This window comes from Anas acuta, chromosome 3, assembly GCF_963932015.1.
Source record: "Anas acuta chromosome 3, bAnaAcu1.1, whole genome shotgun sequence".
NCBI classification, from domain to species: domain Eukaryota; kingdom Metazoa; phylum Chordata; class Aves; order Anseriformes; family Anatidae; genus Anas; species Anas acuta.
The window spans coordinates 96,840,570-96,855,542 of NC_088981.1; the positions used below are offsets into that span (position 1 = coordinate 96,840,570).

At 40.2% G+C, this 14,973-nt stretch overlaps 1 protein-coding gene across 6 annotated transcripts in view; it reads right to left on the reverse strand.

The window, feature by feature from the left end:
- The window catches only part of ARHGEF10 (Rho guanine nucleotide exchange factor 10), a 119,311-nt gene that overhangs the window by 41,882 nt on the left and 62,456 nt on the right, over positions 1-14,973 (reverse strand). For all 6 annotated transcript variants that reach the window (XM_068678435.1, XM_068678437.1, XM_068678436.1 and 3 more), the window contains one exon: positions 1,282-1,397. In XM_068678435.1, the coding sequence (XP_068534536.1) occupies positions 1,282-1,397 (116 nt within the window). The remainder of the gene's footprint in view (positions 1-1,281; positions 1,398-14,973) is intronic.

The following is a 14,973-nucleotide window of genomic DNA, read 5'->3' on the forward strand; positions in this document are numbered from 1 at the left end:
TTTCTAAAGAAATTTCTGTTCTTAAGAAAACCTCTATAAAACATACTGCCAATGCTTCTGTACAAATCTTTGAGGCAAAAATATTTATGTAGCCATCACGAAAGCTCTGTGTAGATGCAATCTGCTTGGGTAGGATGCTGCAACAACCACCCTCTGCAACCTCAGTGTTCAGTCAGAGGGCAAGCAGATCTGAGTGACACTGAAAGCATCAGTAGTAACAAGCTATTTATACACAAGAGCACATGAAATGCCAATAGTTAGAATTTTGTGAAAATTCAAGTATCTTTTAAAAATAAAGAAGCTGACCTCATATAAATTGTCCTAATTATTTTACATGTCTCAACCTGGAAACATTGATCACATTTTTAGTTTTTAAAAGGTAGTTGGCTCTGACTGGCAGCACAGGTAGAGAGGTTTTGTATATTTTAGTGGGTGAAAGTCCCATAGTATTTGATACACACATACTTCCAATAATGCAGCTGAAATTCACCTCCAAATCCTGGTGAAATTTTGGAAGTACTGCTTCCTAAAGATTCCTTTGCAGTACACGTTTTCACAAAGTTTTGTGTTTTATTTAATGACCTTGATTCTGAAGGTAAGATATCCCAAGAAATTCAGATTTCATATACATACTCACATGCATTTATATACTATGGTGTCAAATAAGAGTTTTAAAATGGAAAGAGTTTAAAAGTCTTTATTTATTAAGTCTTAAGAATGTGGAGAATGGAGAATGCATTCTGAAATTCAGTGTTAAGGTGCAGTATCTGCTTGCCAGAATAAAAGCTAAATGAAAGGGATGCAAAAAAAAATCAAAGCAAATTGCTTTCAGAATTCCTCTGAATGTCCATTAATATTTTTGTGATTTGCACTCAGTTTTAAGCACAATTCCATCCTGAAAGCTAGGATTATAAGCTTGTACAAGCATCAAGAGCTTTCTCCAAAAAAACACCCTCCTACTACGTTGTCTAACTGTAAGAATCCAATTTATTAAGATCAAAACCTAATTCTGTTTCCATATAAGCTTATCAGCTACTGAGGAAATGCAGACAATTGTAGTATCCACCTACACTTCAAAACAACAAAGTAAATCAATATTAGAAAGCCAGTTGTAATCTACTTATAACACTAAACATTTAAAAGCAAATGAATTACTGGAGCTAAACATGATTTCTTTACAGAGAGAATTACATAAGGTCTTGCACAGACCCTAGGGAAAAACAATTATGCTTCTTTACAACAGGAACTTACTTGAAAAATAAACCCAGCTTTGTTTATTACCTGATAGTTTCCTTTAAGGCTGCTTATTAATTGACTAATTTGACCAACTACATTCAAGTCATGCAAAAGGTTCTGCAGATCATGGTATAGTTGCCCTGGTCCCATATACAGCTTGTCTAAAATGAATAAGAACAGAAGGTTATATGTAATAAAAAGAGGTAATTCTCAGTTAAAGGATGAAAGCATGGCAAAGATAACACTATTAACATATGTAATTATTTCTTAACACTGAGAAAATTAGGCTTATCTAAATAGGCTTTGCTCCCTCTGGATCATAAAAACAACTCATGCATCAATGTCCAAGTAGGTTCTTCATTGTTTTATTTATCATGGCCATTTCATTTTGTTGCTCCAGGTGCTTCCAGTGTTCTTAACGACAGATAATTGTAAAATGCGTCATTGGAAATTACAGATAGTAGTATATATTATTGTATGCTAGCTATGCATATACACAGGTGTTACCACAGCCATTTCCTTTCAGTTCATTAGTTGTATTTTTCACTTTGTTCATCTATTAGAAAGAAGAGCATCATCTGTAGCTTTAAAGCATGAATGAGAATTGTGACAAATATCAAAGCGTCACTGGCCCCAAACCTCTAGGTAATACTGAATTTTTGCTTAGCACCGACAACCAAATTTGTTTGTTACACATTAGTTTGAACATCCCTTATAAATATTGCTTTCTGTCATGTGATGAAGCAAAAAAATATATATTTGTAGCTTTCACTATGATGGTTTAAAACTCAAAGCTTGTTTTACCTTGAGAGAACGAGAATGCAGGATCATATGCCCACATCCCAACTCTAACACGAATCTGTAGTTTCACTGAACCACTTGAAATGTTACTGCAATAATGCTAAAGTGAGAAAGAAGCTGACTTGAAAACAGCACCAAGTCTTAGCAGCAGCAATATTTTTCCCTAGCCATCAGTAAGTATGCTTGTTCACAGAGTAACTGACTCAGAATAATATTCTGACTAGTAAAATAAACTGCCTATTCATATGCACAAAGTTTTCAAAGCTCTGCTAGCATCTGGACTCCCAGACGTGTTAGCAGGATGGCTACGCAGCTCTTGCAGAAACAACGCTGTCCCTTCACCCCCAGAACCTCACACCCTGACTCATACAGAGTCAGCACGTTTCCCGTTGGCTGAATGACAGGAATCAGGCAGGATTATTTTTCCCAGGACCCCCCTGCAGATTATTTAGCTCCTGCAGTGTGCTATCTGAACTACGGCTCCTTTACCAAGCCACAATTTTGGAAGCTAGTCTACAGGCAGCAAACAACCCTGAGAAGATTTCAACCCTGCACTGGCAAGAACACGATTTAAATATAATTCTGGCTACATATGCCCAGTATATAGGCAGCTTCTGCCTAAAAGTAATGCCAAACACTCATTTCACAAGGATTACATGGATATTATTCCTAGGACTGCAGACCACAAAGATGCTCTTGGAGGGTAAAATTACAAGGCCTACGGAAGATGTTACAGGTTATTTTACCTATGAATTCTCCACTGCAGGAAAACATAAACTGGATATATTACACATGCCCAGAAAATTGCAAGTTATTCCCTTGCCTTTAGGTGTTCTGGTAAATTGAACAAAAGAAAGGATTTTGGAGTATTGCCCTTGAGCACTTATCAGGGCTTACTGCACTTACTACTAGTTACCCAACCACAGAATAGATTCGACTTTCATCCACCCTCCTTTGCCTGTTCTGAATGTTAATTAAAGGCACAATATAGTCTTTCTTATCCTCACAAACAAATCAGTCTGTAAGAAAAGATTGTTACATTAATTAAAAAGAAATAATCCCAAAGTAGTCCTAAGAGGAAGGGTTTTTAAGATTATCTTCAGCTGAGAAACAATTTGTTTAAAACAAAAATTTAATACTTTTCTGGAATGGCAGACTGTGTGCTTTCATTGAGCTGTATTTTCACTTTCTCCAATCCAAATACTTGAATAAAAACAATACCTGAAAATTGTAAACTCTTTTCTCCTAATATCCCTCTTCTGCTTGCTTAAAATCTTTTACTAACGGATGTCTACAGTAATTATAAATTATTAAGCACCAGAATTGCTAGTTCCTAGACACATCAAATTGTTGATTTCAGTGGGGCTACTTGTAAAGAAAAGGACTGTTCAGTGTTAAAAGTCTGGTGAAATCTGGCTGGAAGCCATGATAACATGTTTGTCATTGTAAAGAACACAAATGAAACCATTCTTGCCCCAAATTTCTGTAACAAAAAGTTAGCTTCTGCAAAACAAGATTTAGAGTGATTGCAAGTAATTGGCAGTTAGCTGAGCTTCTGGCAGAAGTCCATTCATTTACCTGTCATTTATAAAACCCATGTTCAAACAAACCAAACTGCTGCACTGAAAAACCGACCACAGATATTTCCAAAATTTATACTTGTGGGTCTGATCCAAGAGAAAATTTAAAACTGCCTTGCTGTGAAAAGCTGGAAGTTTGTGAGAATTGATTTGTAATAGGATGGATATTTTCACTCGAGGGAATTTCAGCTACACCATTTCTAAAGTTTAAAAGCCAGGATCACTCTTTGCAGCCTCATAAAGATGGAGTTCCCTGAGATTTCATTTTATTACCAAAAGCAGGTCAGAGACAGGCCACTAACCTGCAACATATCAGGCAGCAAGCAAGCAATCTGGCAGCTCTTAGATACTGCAGGACTTTGTGCCATAGGCTTCAACTGAGGCCAGAAAGCAAGCTTTAACTACTTGCACTGATTGAATTCCCCATTACAGCACCACACCTGGAAGTAGCTCTTCTCTACCTTCCTCTTCCTGGAGCTTCAAATGCTTTTATAGATATCCTAGTTCCAGCATTAAGAGTAAGGCATAAATCTTCAATCCCCTTCACTATTTGTCATCTGAGTCTATTTTGTTTGCATCATGCATATTTTATACAATTTTAATAAATCAAGATTAAAAAGGAAGCAATAAGAATGTCAAAACAAATAAACTAACCTGGCATATGAAATGATGCCATTTAGAAAAGCCAAACGGAAGTCAATTCAGGCTCATTCATTAAAGACCAAGTTCTTAGCACAGAGAAGAAAGCCAAAAACCAAACCAATCAATAATTAAAGACAGCCTGCTTCCATCCTCTGATCTCTGATATTCATGTGTGACAAATGGTCACATTAAGAAAAATTTTTAATGGTCAGCCAGGGAAGAGATCAATAGCTGTGGCTATCATCATTCCTCCCTGAAGGTCCTTAGTAGGCACAAACTGAAACAGGGAAAAATAACTGAGATCATAACAATATACAGTTCAGAAAATAATTTTCTCAGAATTTACCACTCAATTTGTGCCTCAATACTGAGTTCTAAGTTACAGCAATTTCATCTCTGAATCAGGTCCTGCAAGGGTTACTCAAAATGTCTTTTAAATTAGGATTAGCTTGCTTGGATCCTTGGTGGCTAACAATATGTTAACTATCAGTTGATTTAGCTAAGAATTGTCTAACCAAGGGTTTTTTCCCGGGTGAAGTAGGTGGTGACGGTGGTGGGGAGCACTGCAGTCTGCTCATCAAACGTGTTTCTCAATTCAGAGCCAGAGGTTTGCCCACTTCAGCCTCCACATGTTCCTTGACCGTTAGATTGCTGGCGGGTTTGGGTGGGTGTTTGCTCTTTCTTTCCTCCACAGAGAGCACAGATAAACTCTTGGCTTCATCCCAAAGCAGATGATACGCTCTTGTGTGGGGGTGGCTTTTTGTACTTTGAAAAGTTTTACAAACGATAAAGTCATTTCCTTCCCTTTTCTAAGCCACTCTTGTGAATTATCAAGTTCCAAAACATATTTTTTTTTTCCATTGTGGAAAAAAAGCAGGAATCTAGAGAAGGTTCTTCCCAGCTCTACACATCCTACGTGTTATGCAGAATGGTGTTAGGAGAAAATGCCGTGCGCTGTAGCCAATAACCCTGTGTATGGCTTCGGAGGCAAAGCTTTTTGCATTCCGCCTACAGATCAAGGGTGAAATCTTGGCCACATGCAAGTTAGCAGGAATTTTTTTTTCATCAACTCCTTTGTTGCTAAGATCTTACCAGAGGAATTCGTGCCTCCCTGCAACAGGCAAGTTTAGTGCCAACAACCAGGAATTCATGCAAAAAAAACTCCTGCTCCTTGCTCAGCATTATTTTGAAAGGTATTCAGGACAGATTTAAGGGAAAACCCTGCCACTTATTTTAGAGGGAAGAAAGGAGGTTAACGTTTAATTTAATTTTTGCTGTAAAAAAAAGTGAAAACTAAAAAGTAAAAAGTAAAACTGGGGTGGCAGGAATGTTTTATTAAAGCAACTGATCATTAGTTGAGATACATGTATAGCCCATATATTGAGTCCAAGGAGTTGGACTCAATGATCCTTTAGGGTCCCTTCCAACTCGGGATATTCTGTGATTTGAATATAATACTAAACTAAACACTTCTACCTGCTCATTTCTCAGTCTTATGCTCAGGAGCACAGCTTTAAACTCACCAGTTTTGCCGGATTTGTAGTAATTCTTGTAAGCATAGCAGAAACTATTTTAGCCCACTTACATCAAGCCATTTACAAAGCCTGCAGGAAACTCCCTGGGTGTGGTTGAAGTCTGCTCAGTTTGGATCAAGCAAAATTAGGATTTGGAAGGTTGTGCATAAATACACACGTAGATGTGTCTTGGGTGTGGGCAGAAGGGGAAACAATCCCTTACCATCTTTATTTAGAGGATCTCTGCCACGCTTTGGGACCAAGAGGAAACAGGAGCTGAATTCACAACCCTCACAGCATTGGAGGTTTTCTCTTTTCAAAGCAGCCGACCTTCCTGCGAAGAGCCCTCTCTGCCCCCCGTGCACGGCACGGCAGAGCTCTGGCCACATGCTGTTTGCCTCAGGAGCAGAGCCAGCAGCTATGTCTCTTCCAGCACGCAGCCAGCACAGCAGCAGCTGCCTTAATGGGTACCGGCAGTGCAGCCGCTCCCCGGGGATCGTTGTCTATCCAGTTCCCCTAAATTTTCAGTTCTCACGGGCACCACGAGCATATTGGGTATTTTAATCCCAAATGGAGCACACCCCATTCTCGCTCTCAAAGAATTACTCAGGGACAGATTTATTTAGTGTGGTGCTACTTGTACTCAACTCTTCCACAAGCTTTGGCTGTGTTCTGATTCTCAACTGTAACTTACTAATTTATGACAGATTTATGCTGCTAAATGGGAAATAAAAAAGTGTTACAAAGCCTAGAGTAGATGCAGACACCTATAAATTAAGCATCAATGACTGGGTAAACAGGCATAATGGTTCAGGTGGTCCTTTCCAATTCCAAACTCCTGTTTAATTACTGGTTAGGGGGATTTTTGAAAGTAATATCACATAAATCCAAATGGCATGTAAATAAAATAAAAGCTTCATCCAGTATAGTCTCAATATTACAAGTATTCTTGAAAAGATTTCTGAACCATGTGTCATATTAAGCCGAAGATGGTTATCAGACACACACACAATCACAGAACATCCCGAACTGGAAGGGACCCACAAGGATCATTGAGTCCAACTCCTGGGTACCTCTTTTACTGCAGAGTAACCAATACTGACATGATCTGCTCTGAGTATGATTACAGTAATGACTTTTTCCCTTTATGGTTCAAAAAACACAACATGTCAATACAATGTGCTTTGAAAAAAAAAAACATACTGACATGAATTGAGAACTGATGCATCAGAGAAATTCAAGGTCCTCAGAGAGGTTACTTCAACTGATAGATGCAGAGCCCTGAAGTCAGGCTGTGCAGTATACAGGATGGAAGTTCACAAATAGTCATGTAATAAAAGCAGGGAAAGGCTATTTTCCTGACTATAGTTGCAGCTTTATTGAGGGGCAACACAAAGTTAATGGCACCCTTGCAGAACGTGCCAGATTTGCAGACTACGCTGAAAGGCTGATAAATCCCAAATCTGACTTGCCATTTGTGATTTGGTCTTTGAGGCTGAGTGCGCTCAAATTGCTTCCTCCCACTGAGCCATCTGTGTGTATCCAGGCAGCATACTGAAACATCAAGTGTTGTGAAGGAAAGAACTTTGGAAAAGATTCAATCCTCATCTTGAGTATAAAAATCATCCGGGATCTGGGGAGAAGTTATATATGTGGGAGGTAACTTTAAAAGTTGCTGTGTCTGAAGAAGGCATAACAAACTGGTAATCGTATAGAGCCATGCACTCAGAACAAATAATAAAAAATAGGCCCCTTCCACAGCATTTAAGTCTACATTAGCACAGAGAAATTTGTGCACTGGGCTGGAAAGCATATCATCATGATAACAGATGAGTTCTTGATCACCTCATAATAAATTGGACAGATGTCTGAGACAGTTTAGCCTGAACATGTTAACAATGATGATGTAGCAATAATACATTTAAAGCTATTTCAGTGCTATCAGAACTGTCTCGCTGTTTTGTTTTAAATGTGACTTCGTGTCTATCCCGGAAATTTTTCACTGATTTCTCATACAGGAACAGTGGACTGAGAGCATCACATTGCTCAGTTCTTGATGGCCAACCTTCAAGAAGGACAAGAATGGAGAGAGAGAGAGAATTATATCAGAAGTAAGATAGTTTCCTGTTCTCTGAGTATCTTGGGAATTGATTTAAAGAAGGAAAGCCAGAAAGCATTAATAAGGTCCAATTACTGCAATTCAGGAATTCTTCCTCCACAGTGGGACCCTGCTCCTACAGATACACTGGAATGCAAAATACACAGGACAAATGCCTTATAGCTGCTCTGGGTAAGGGATCGAGAAAAACAGAGAAAAAATCATTCCCCCTAAGATGGTCTAGTGGAACTAATTTTCTTGATGCAAGTAGAAAAAGAAGACTTTCATATGACATTTACATACACAAGCCATCTGTTTAAGAACTTAACAGAGTTGGCAAAAAGATTATGAATACTCGGAATACTGTCTTTCACTTAGTGATTGGTAGTAATGCCCATTGCTAAATACTACACCCCTTCCCTTCGCAAAAACCTTTGTAATTAAACGCTTCACTTTCACTGGAAGGTGGGTGAAGACAATTGCCCCACTGCTCCTAAACTTCCCCTGTACAGAAGATGACAAATGAACTCAGCAGCTGCACACAAGGAAAGTGCCTCCTTAGCTCTAGCTCCTTCTGTCTGAAAATTCTTTACAAACGTTAAAGCCGGTGACAAAGCAGATGAGACCTGATTTTTAGATGCTGAACTACAAGCTTCCTGCACACGCTGTTATGTAAGCAGAGTACTTGACAGCTCCCACACAGCACCACTCCTATCTGTGTCTTTCAACTTGCTTACACACATTGTTCCTGTTTCCATAGGCACCTCAGGAAAGCATGTGCGTAGGGTTTGTTTTCTGTTTTTTCTTTTACGAGAGTGTTTTAGTAGCCAACTGAAATTCCAGTAAAATACCAAAGAAGTAGGCTTGGGAACCAAAACCCATCTTCATGGAGGGAATCTGAAGGCAAACACGCCCATAGATCAATTTAAAGTTCATAAAAGAAAAGCAGATTTTTGTCTTAACCCCATTTGTTCTTTCATGCCAAATCAAACTCATGATCTCAGCAGTTGCATGCCCCTGAAAAACCTAAGCCACTGACTGTTGCTCAAACCTAGTTCACCCTAGGTTTCATAAAATTCTCAGATCCAAACTAAATAAATATTTACAGGGTAGTGTTCATCTCTAGGTTGGGAAGTTGAAGTAAATAGGAAATGAGGAATGATCTCAAGACACAAAAGCTTAGCTGGCAGCCATCAGTAAAAGGGTGAGCAGCTGTACTCAACGAAGCTTTTCAGCACAACCCTAAATAAGGTTTATTAATATTATTAACAACCTTGTACAGGGAAGAAGCAGCACAAACATATACAGAATATTAAGTGACAAGCAATAAAACCCTGAGATCAGTAGAACATGAACTGCTAAATCCAGACATGCTGCAAGCAAACCTAATTACCAATACTGTCAGGACAGACCATCATCATCATCCAACATGAAGAGCATTATCATAAACATGAGGAGACATTACTCAGGCTAACCTCTGCAAAGGAAGAAATCTTAATTGCACTTTAATCATGTAAGCACCTACAGGTAATTTCTCAGAGCTAAATTACTGAATATGATAATCTGAGTTTCTAAAATTCTTTTAATGTATTTATTCTCACTGAATAAAGAACCAAGTCCCCAATGCCACCCAGTACACATAAAACAGAACTGGAAAACAAATCTCCCAAGTCTTCATCCTGACAAGTATTTTTTAACATGCTTTGCCTCCCTGCCAGCTCTTAAGTGGTAACTGCATGAATGCTGAGACCTGCCTCAATACATGCTCATTCTATCAGATCTGAACACCAAAGAAATAGGTCGCACAAAAATTTGGATAGAATTACTGTCCAACCACAAACCTGCTTATTCACACAGCTTGAGTAATGTGCAGATAAAATCAGCAGCTTGCAACTGCAAATACTGTACAAGGTATTAAATGCAAGCAATTATAATGCTATACCATTCATGAGTAAAATTATGCAAGAACAACAAGCAAAGCTTTTTAAGAGGGTGAGAAGTAGCTCATACACTGTGAGCATGGTTTAGGGATTACATTAATCTTCAGCTAATCTTGACAGTGCAGGGAATTTTAGAGGTAAAACACCATAAATATTTTTCCTAGTGACAGAAACAGCTACGCCAGTAGGGAACAGGAGGGAGGGAAACAGGATAACTGATGGATGAAATTCAGCCCACAGCCCAGTTCCTCTGCAGCACACCAGGAGGACAGCTACAAAGTGCCTCCCTGGGCCACCTACTGACTGCAGGTACAAGTCAGAGCACCTCAAGTTCCTGTCTCTTGTTTCCATGGGGAAAGAAAATCCTGGAAGCAAAGAGACTGTAGAATGAAAGCAGAGAGGTGCTACAGCTCTTTCCTCACCCTTTCCTCCTGCAGGGTCCAAAGGGAGGGCAGAAGGAACCTAGAAGCCTCCACCTCATAAGAAGCGAGGGAAGCTGCAAGGAGCCTCTGGAGTGTGACTGCATGGCTGTAAAGGATATGAGAGGAACTGGTGTGTTGGGCTTACATGGCAAAGTTTTGGAAGCAGGAGGGCTGCAGGGGTGGCCTCTGTGAGCAGAGCCCAGCAGATGCCCCATGTCAGATCAGAGCCAGCTCCAGCCGGCTCCAAAAGGGACCCGCTGCTGGCCAGAGCCAAGCCAAGGAGCGACACTGGGTGGGCCTCTGGGAGAGCAGATTGAAGAAATGGGAAAAAAAAAAAAACTGCTGTGCAACTGCAGCTCAGAGAGAGGAGTGTGAAAATGAGAGAAGCAGCCCTGCAGCCCCCAAGGTCAGTGCAGCAGGAGGGCAGGAGGTACTCCAGGCACACAGCAGCAGTTCCCCTACGGCCTGTGGAGAGGCCCCTGGTGGAGCAGGCTGTCCCCCTGCAGCCCATGGGTCCCACATGTGGCCTGGAGGAGGCTGCGGCCCATAGAGGAGCCCCCGCAGGAGCAGGCCCCAGGCCGGAGCTGCAGCCCGTGGAGAGGAGCCCACGCAGGAGCAGGGGGTCTGGGGGGAGCTGCCGCCCGTGGGGGACCCGTGCTGGAGCAGTTTGCTCCTGGGGGATGGACCCCGTGGTACAGAGCCATGTGGGAGCAGTTCTTGAAGAGCTGCTGCCTGTGGGCAGCCCCTGCAGGCTCAGTTGGGGAAGGACGGCATCCCGTGGGAGGGGTCCCAAGGGGAGCAGGGGCAGGGAGTGATTGTGAAGGAGCGGAGCGGCAGAGACGAAGTGTCAGGGACTGACCGCAGCCCCCATTCTCTGTTCCCTTGTGCTGCTCGGGGGGGAGGAGGTAGAATAGCGTAGATAGGGGGAAGGTGGTTTTGGTTTGCTATTTGGTTTGTCACTGTTCTACTCTGCTATCAATAGGCAATAAATTACATTAATCTCCCTGTGCTGAGTCTGTTTTGTCAGTGACAGTAATTGGCAAGCAATCTCCCTGCCCTTATCCCTGCCCTTGAGCCCTTTTCATTGTATTTTCTCCTCTCATTCTTTTTAGGAGCGAGAGAGCAGTGTGGTAAAGCTCAGCTGCCCATCAGGGTGAAATTACCACAACTGGATGTGAGAAGATAAACAACGACATGAACAGGCAGTGAAAGTGCATGTCTGAATGTACTTACATGATCATAGTACTGCAACGAACGATCTTGAGATAGGTCTGCAAGGGACCATACGCTGGCCAAGCTGTCAGTGGTTTCCACTGAATTTGAGACTAGAATATCTGTAACTCATGTGGAAATTGTACTGTGAGGGAGCTCAACCTCCCTTTTTCATACTCATTTGCTCAGAGTTTCTACTCATTTTATTACTCTGTGTCAAGATGTGAATAAGACATCTACCAAGCCAGAAAAAGGTTTCTGTGAGCTGAATGTCAAAGCCCTACAACCACTAAAAAGGGTATGAAAAGCAAAGGAAAGAGTCTCTTCTAAAGTGGGTGAGATAAAAATGTAACACCTAATTTAATGTATGCATAATCCAGTAGTTGAAAACACGTATCTACTGAGCCAGTGAACTATATAATGTCTCTGGGTGTGCTTGGCTGAACAGGCTGTGTTTGTAGTGAGATTTATTTAAAATCTCTGGTCTTTTGTTCACATATATTAACAATAGTTTACATTTATGCACTTTACATTACTTTAGTATACAGATTATTTTCACTAGTTTTGAAACAAAGATTTACACTGTCAGTGTAAATCATCCCAGAGATGATCCCAGTGTAAACTCATCCCAGCGATGAAAGTTAGGTCACCTAGCAATTCATGCCATTATCATAATTTTAAAACCTTATCACCAATGCTAGAGTTGGTGTAATGTCTGCAGTAAGCAAGACTGAGTATTAAATGATGTATTATAATTGTTCAGCCTGAAAGTGATGACAAAGCAGCTTTATTTCCTTCATATTTTCCTTCCCTAACTCCACATTTCTCATTGGACAAAGCAGCAAAAGTCAGTTTCAGTGGTAATGGCTTTTACAGCAGCATTATTTCTGTTTTTGAGAATAACTGTTCTTCCATTGAGTAAGAAGACACTGGCAGAAACACAAGTGCTCACACACTGTAGCCCATCAAACACCCCTACCTGTTTCCCTGGTAACACTCACAGACCTACATGAACCGACTGCACAAAGCAGAAGGAAACGCAGAAGAATCACGTCTGCACTTCAGTGTTGTGTTACGCCTGACAACAAACAAAAACAACAGAGATCAAGACCATAAGCAAGTGGAAATGGAGTACAAATTTATCCCTAGACTGATCAGGAAAGCAGAGAAATCACAATTTAGTGAAGGTGAGGTTTGATTTTTGCAATGAACTGAAAATCTGTGAAACAACAACAAAAAAATAACATTAAAACTCTGCCATAAACTCAAACGTGCTAAACCATTCCTTTCATTTTACTGTTATCTCCCACACTCATCACTGCATGATATATATTGTACAGATGGGTCTTGCTCATTTTCTCTTTCAGCTTTTAGCCATATGGTTAAAATTAAATGGTTCTTTGCTTAAGTAATAGCCTATGCTGCATATCACTCCTAATGAACACCACTAGCAGCAGAAAGCCAAGATGCTGCTGACAGGCACAGGCTTCTCACTCAGTGACGGCAGCATGTTTAGGCCGCTCTCTTTGCTTCTGAGCCTTTACAGTGAAGTCTTCTTACATAAAACACTGTGTAAAACTTTTACAGCTCACGCTGTTTGTTCTTGAGCTGCCCTGAGCATCACTAAACAGACAACTCGGGGTAGTCGCTGTCACTACAGCACCAAACAGAAATTCATCTCAGCACAGAACCCACATTTCACCATCCGTCAGCAGCCTGCAGAAATTGCAAACTCATAAAAATACATGCTGGGGTCTAAGAAACAAACTCTGGAGAGTATATTTACCTATTGTTCCTACATACCCCTTTAAAGAGCTGTGAAATATAGTTTTTATCAGTGATTCTATTTACAGAAGGGTGATTTTTAAGTGAAGATCTCATTCTTATTCTTCTAAAGTGGAACACAGTACATTTTAACGAGAAGTTACAATTTTGCCTTTGACCCTATTTTTATAACTTTTGGAGACTTATATAGGACTGGATTAAAAAACAATTTGTGTTCACTGCTCTTTTACCTGCCCTCCTTTTCATCACAAGAAGATAAGTAGCATTTAATTTACCTGCCACCCTCTTTCTATAAATTCAGTTGGCTTTTCCTTTTTGATTGAATGACTATCATTTATTATGATACAAAACTACAGTAAACTTCATCAAAAGCCAACAGAAAAAAATAAATAAATATGAAGACAAGGAAATAGCCAATAGGTAAATCCTTTCAACTACTAGGGAACATTCAGGATAAAGCAGCATATAACGGTGAAAAAGATAGCAGAACAAATGTATTGATTGCTTTAGATGCTTACATTAAAAAAAAAAAAAAAAAAAAAAAAGACGACAAATTTAGGTCAGCAGTACCTGGTACTTGAATAGCCTTGGATTACTCTTTCAATTCTTCTATGAGATAATAGGATTATCCAAGATACTGATTTACCTGTGGGTGGTTTTAAGTGAACTGTGGTCTCCATTAGATTTCCACAAGATGCATTACATGCCTGAGATACTTGGACTGCTTAAGGCCTCCCACCGAGACTACAGATCGTGAGGGAACAGATAGGTGAGGGAACCAACAAACAGAACAGTAAGACTGACCCACAAACAGACAGAGCAAATATTAACATTCAGGAGCCCTTAAACTTGATGTTCATTCCCTCAGGACCATAATGAGCACATACCTGTCTTGGACAAAAGCAAGCAGAAAAAGAAAGGAAAACCAAACCGAATGAAACTAGTAGTCCAGATGCGAACGTTGAATCTGTCCCTGTCAGTAGTGCGGATAGAGGAGGTGAAGTCGACCACAAGTATCAACAAAACTGAATGGAAGAATGGAATTCACTAATTGACATTAAGTATTGAAGATGTGTAATTAAGGTAAGTGTCTCTTCTGAGCTTTTCAACCATTTATTACCTAGGGTTCTCCTCACATTACACAATACCTTTGCCACGTTCCTTTTGGGTCCTGAAGTACAGATCTTGTTTCGTGCACTTCACAACCTCACCTAGCATTATAGCATCTTCCATATCTTAATGTAAAAACAAATCAAATGCTCTCATAACCACCTAAACCATGCTTCAAATACCGATTACTGAAATCCATTATATGACACATTTCTTCCAGCATAAGTGAATCAAAACTTCCTGTTAATGACAACAACATTCATTTTTTTCCCATTAATTCAATTTTTCAACACCATAAATGTGTCTATGCTTCTTCGCATGAACCAGCACCATTAAAAGGATTGGGATGTAGAGGAGAATCGCCATAGCCTACCACAAACAGTATGTGGATTTACTGGGGAAGAACTTCATCCTGCTGCAAATGGTTCCACCGAAGAAAATTAACACATCAGACCTCTTTGGCATACAAAGTTAAGGTAGCTATTTCTACAGGAACCATCTGGTTGGGGTGCCAGAGGCTTACACTCACAGATTTTCAAAGGCTAACTCTAATACAGGGAACAAGGCTCTGCCTGATTCGCTCAAAGAAAGGAGATCCCATAAAACATGATTATTTTTTTTATTATTTTTTCC